Source organism: Monoraphidium neglectum (assembly GCF_000611645.1).
Source record: "Monoraphidium neglectum strain SAG 48.87 unplaced genomic scaffold scaffold04388, whole genome shotgun sequence".
Classification (NCBI taxonomy): domain Eukaryota; kingdom Viridiplantae; phylum Chlorophyta; class Chlorophyceae; order Sphaeropleales; family Selenastraceae; genus Monoraphidium; species Monoraphidium neglectum.
In genome coordinates, this window is record NW_014009241.1 from 1 (window position 1) to 4,441 (window position 4,441).

At 69.0% G+C, this 4,441-nt stretch overlaps 1 protein-coding gene across 1 annotated transcript; it reads right to left on the reverse strand.

Annotated features, from left to right (window-relative positions):
• Nucleotides 1-416: 416 nt before the first annotated feature.
• Nucleotides 417-3,108, reverse strand: MNEG_14300 (hypothetical protein; the record flags this gene model as incomplete). The annotated part of the gene is made up of 6 exons (XM_014037228.1): nt 417-680; nt 955-1,048; nt 1,295-1,458; nt 1,656-1,760; nt 2,173-2,551; nt 2,882-3,108. Coding segments are annotated over 6 exons (1,233 nt in total), but the record flags the coding sequence as incomplete, so codon positions are not given.
• Between the last annotated feature and the right edge of the window lie 1,333 nt (nt 3,109-4,441).

Genomic DNA, 4,441 nt, shown 5'->3' on the forward strand with positions numbered 1-4,441 from the left:
CGTTTCGGCTGAGGTCCAGCGTAACCAGGCCGGGCGTGTCCCAGCCGTCGGGGTCTTCTGCGCCGGTCAGCGCGTTGCCGCTGAGGTTGAGGTATCTGAGGGTCTGGGACAGCGTGAACGACGTGGGGACGACACCGAAAAACCGGTTGTTGGACAGGTCAGCCTTGAAGGGTGGGGGGAGGGGCAGGGGCAGGGAAGGGGGGTGGATGGGTGGGGCGCAGGGGGAGTGTCGTCTTTCGAGGCGGAGCAGCCGTGGGGGTTAGATGGCCACGGGAGGCACCCGGAGGGCGCGCAGGGCGGCTGCGCGCGAAAGAGCGGCGCCATCGGCCGGCACGGGGCGGGGCGACGGCCGGCTGCTAGGCGCGCCCGGCACGGCGGCCGCAGTCAAACGTGACCGCGCCGCCGGTCAAACGCACCGCCTCCAGCAGGATCACGTCCACCGCCCCAGCCAAGCCAGGAAGCTTCCCCTCCAGGCGGTTGTCCGCCAGGTCGATCCGCGCCAGGCTGTCGGGCAGCGCGGTCGCCTCCAACGGCCCCTCCAGACCGATCCGCGCGGCGCTCAGGGCGCGCAGGGCGGGGGGCAGGGTGGAGGGGAGGCGGGTCGGGCCGAGGGCGGGGTTCTGGGACACATTGAGGACCATCAGGGACGCTGCGCTTGACAGGTCACTTGGCAGGCCGCCCTGCGTCGGTTGCACGCGTGGGTGTGCAGCCGCGAGGTTCGACGCGCCCGGCCGCGGGGCAGGTGGATCAGACGGTGCGCTCGTGCGGGCTCGCGGGCGCTGGTCTTGGGGACCTGTCTGCCTGCAGCGTCGCGTGCCGCAGCCCCAGCACCGGCGTCCCCTCGCTTCCGACGTGGCACAATGCAGCACCCCGTTGCCTCCTTGGATCCAGTTGCTGCCGCTGACCCAACGCTGCCTCGAATCATCTTGGCTGCCGGCGGCCCCGCCCACCCACCGTGAAGTTGTTGAGGGACGCGTCGAAATGAGTCAGGGCCGCCGGAAGCTTTGGCAGCGGCCCGGTCAGCTGGTTGTGCGACACGTTCAGGAACCTGGGGGGGTCGTTGCAAGGGCAAAGTCACGGCCGCAGGGTTCAAGGGCAGCCAGGGTGGGGGGTGGCAAGTTGGGGGCTCCACCAATGCAAGCGCTCACGGGTGCGCGTGTTTGCATACGAGTGTCAGTGTGCGTGCACACGCTGACCAACTCCGCCAACCTGCCCTGCAACACACACACACACACACACACACACACATACATGCGCCTAAGCACAAATGCGCACGCGCGCCTCCCCGACGCACCGCAGGTTGTCGTTGAGGCTGCCGACCTGCCCCGCGATGCGGCTCTGCGCCACGTCCAGGAAAGACATGTTGGCGGCCGCGGCCAGGTTGGGCGGCAGCGCCGTGAACCCAGCGGCACCGTCCACGCCCGGCGGCGCCTGGCCGGCAAGCGACACAAAGTAGAGCTGCATGCCGGGGGAGCGGGGCGGCGGGGGGAGGGCGGGGGCGCTGCGTCAGCGCTTTGCTTGGTGCTCGCAGCAGCGCCGTGGCGGTCGCGGAGCGAGCTTGGTGCGCAGGTTCCTTCCAGCCTCCAGCCCCAGCAGGCGTCGACGGGGCGCGCCTTCCTGTTCCCAACATGCATGCGGGGCGCCATCGAGCGCACCGCAGTCTGCGCCCCGATGGCTGGCAGGGCGCCGCCCAGGCGGTTGTTCGCTGCATAGAGGTGCATCAGGTGGGCGTTGTCAAAGAAGCACCCGGGCACAGGACCCTGCGGGGATTCACGTGAGATGCACGGCGCGACGATCAAGACCAGGGCGCGGCGCCTGGGTGCGTCATGGCTGAGAGGCGTGGGATGGGCCACGCGGCGCTGCGGCTGCCCAACGGGGCGCCCAAGGTCTCCTGTCGATGGACAGCTGGACGAAGCCGCACTCATCATCCCCCGCGTACCCTCTCCCCGAAGCATTCCCTGCCCTGCCGTCCCGGCCTCGTGCTCGGCGAAATGCGCATCATCTGCGTCACTGATGCCTGCAAGTCTCCAACCCGCCCCTCACGATCTCGCACCTCACTCTGGCATGGACAAGCCCACAACAAGGATGCATGCGTTCACCGCCAAGCGCAAGCTGCCAGCACACAAAACTGCCCGCACAATCAGCCCCACGCAGCCTCGGCAAAGCGCCCACCTCAAGTTTGTTGTCGGAAACATCCAGCACCCTGACCCCCCGCAGCAGCAGCCCGCACGTTAGCCGCCCCCCAAGCCCCGCGCCCCGCAGCGCGACCCACTCCAGCGCCGGCGCCGGCGCGAGCGCGCGAGCGGCCGCCTCGGCGTCGCCGCCGAGCTCGCTGCCGTCCATTGTCAACCGCTCCAGCAGGGGAAACGCGGCAAAGCCCCCTGACAGCCCGGGGCAGCGGAGGCCGGGGGTGCCTGGTGTCGGGTTGCGCAGCACCAGCTCAAGCAGGTGGCCGGCCGCGTCGCAGAGGGAAGCGTCGACGTGGCATAGGCTGCCGGCGGCGGCCTCGGGCGCGAGGGGCGCCGACGCGGCCTTGAGCGCGTCCCCGAGGCTGATGCGTCAAGGGGGGGGGGCGCGGCGTTCCGGTTATGGGAGGGCGCGAGCTCGACGCTCCTGTAGGTAGAGTAGTGACGCTCCTACAGGATACAGCATGAGGGCTGCCCAGACGCATCTCCCGTCGGCTGCTGTGGCCCTGTATCACTCCTTCGATACAGGTGACGGGCTGCCACGCATGCATCCATCGCAGGGGGGCAGCTTGCCCTACTGGGCAGGACCCCACCCCAGCCGCTACTCCAGCCGCCCCTGCGTCCTGGGCGGCCCGCCCAGACTACTTCGTCCTCATGAACGACCTCAACTCGCAAACCCCGGCGGCCCCACTCACGCCTTGCAGGGCCCTCCGGCGTACACAGCAGCCCCGGGGCAGCAGTCGCCGTGCACACGCGCCAGCGCGGCGCGGTCGGCCTCCGCCAGCCGCACTTGGCTGGGTGTCACCGCCAGCGACACCGCGTACCGCGGCCCGCCGCGCTCCGATGCGATGCGCATGATGAACTGCCCCGCGTTCACGCGTACCGCCTGGGACTTGACCCTGATGTACGACTCTTGGGACATGTCCGAGAGCAGTACGTTTGTAGCGCGGTACCGCGGCGCCACCAAGTCGACCTGCTCGCCGGGCAGCCACAGTTCCCTGCGCGGCGGCAACGTCAGCAGTGACGTCAGCCGTGACGTCAGCGGTGGTATCAGCGGCATCTGCGCCAGGACGCTGTGGGACACCGCTTGGCTGGGGGAGAAACCACCGGCGGCGCGCCGTCGCGCGACCGCCCCGCATCGGCTGCCTCCCAGCGCTCGGCCGCTCGCAATCCCCAGCAAGCCGTCACCTCAAGACACGCCCCCCGCGTCTGGGCACCGCTCTCACATGGTCGCATGGCCCCCCACCGCCTCCAGCATTAGCCGGATGTCGAACAGCGCGTCAGATGGGTCCACGCTGAAAGACAGGTACCGCTCCGCGCCCTTGCCCCCGAGCCACCCCTGGGAATTGCATCTGGTTAAGACCGCCGCGTCGACGCCACCGCCCGCGGGCTCGCCGCATAGTTGGATGGGCGCCAGCAGCTGCCCGTCGAAGGGCCCCAACGCGGCGCCGCGCGGGCCTGTTCCCGCAGAGGCGCCTGCGCTGCCGTCGCCGCCGCCGCCGGCCGCGGCGGGCGTGCCATGCGCCAAGGGCGCCAGCGTGACTGGCGCTCCGGCGCCACCAGGCGGCCGGCCGGCCCCAGGCACTGGAGGGATCCCCGGGACGGGCTTGGTTGCGGGCGCAGGCGCCGGCTTCTGCGGCGCAGGGTCTGGTGTAACCGGCACGGCAGCCGCCAGCACCAGCTTGGGTGTCATGGGCAAGGCCGCGGCTGCGGCGGCCGTGCTCGCGGCGTTGGTTGGATTTCCCGCGACCGCGGCTGGCTTTGCTGCCGGCGGGTCCGCCGCTTGGGCGCCTGCTGCGCCGGCACCCAGCAAGAGCAACGCGAGTGCCGCGAGAAGGGCGATTCGTGCGGCACGGTGTACCGGCGCCCCACGGCGCATGGCGCTCCCAATGATGCCCCTGTGCATCACTGCCGGGACAGACGGACCCGCAGTGTTGGTCTCATGCAAAGACCCGTTGATCTGCAATGCCGCAGCGATGTTTGTGAATGTGACACGAAATACACCACAGTGTTTCGACGACTTTGGATACACGACCCCGGCCGGCTGTAGAATCGTTCCACCTGATGTGTCATGGTGGTCGTTGCTGCCGCAGTTGCTGTAGTCGCGCCCCACACCTCCACAAGACGTCTTTGTTGTAAATTATTGACAAAACTTGAAGCAATGCTATAGAGCTGGACTTGCTTGACCGCTTTTGTATTGTGCATCTCGCGGTACTGTACTGCAGCAACCAGCCATCCTGAATGTTGGGAACAAA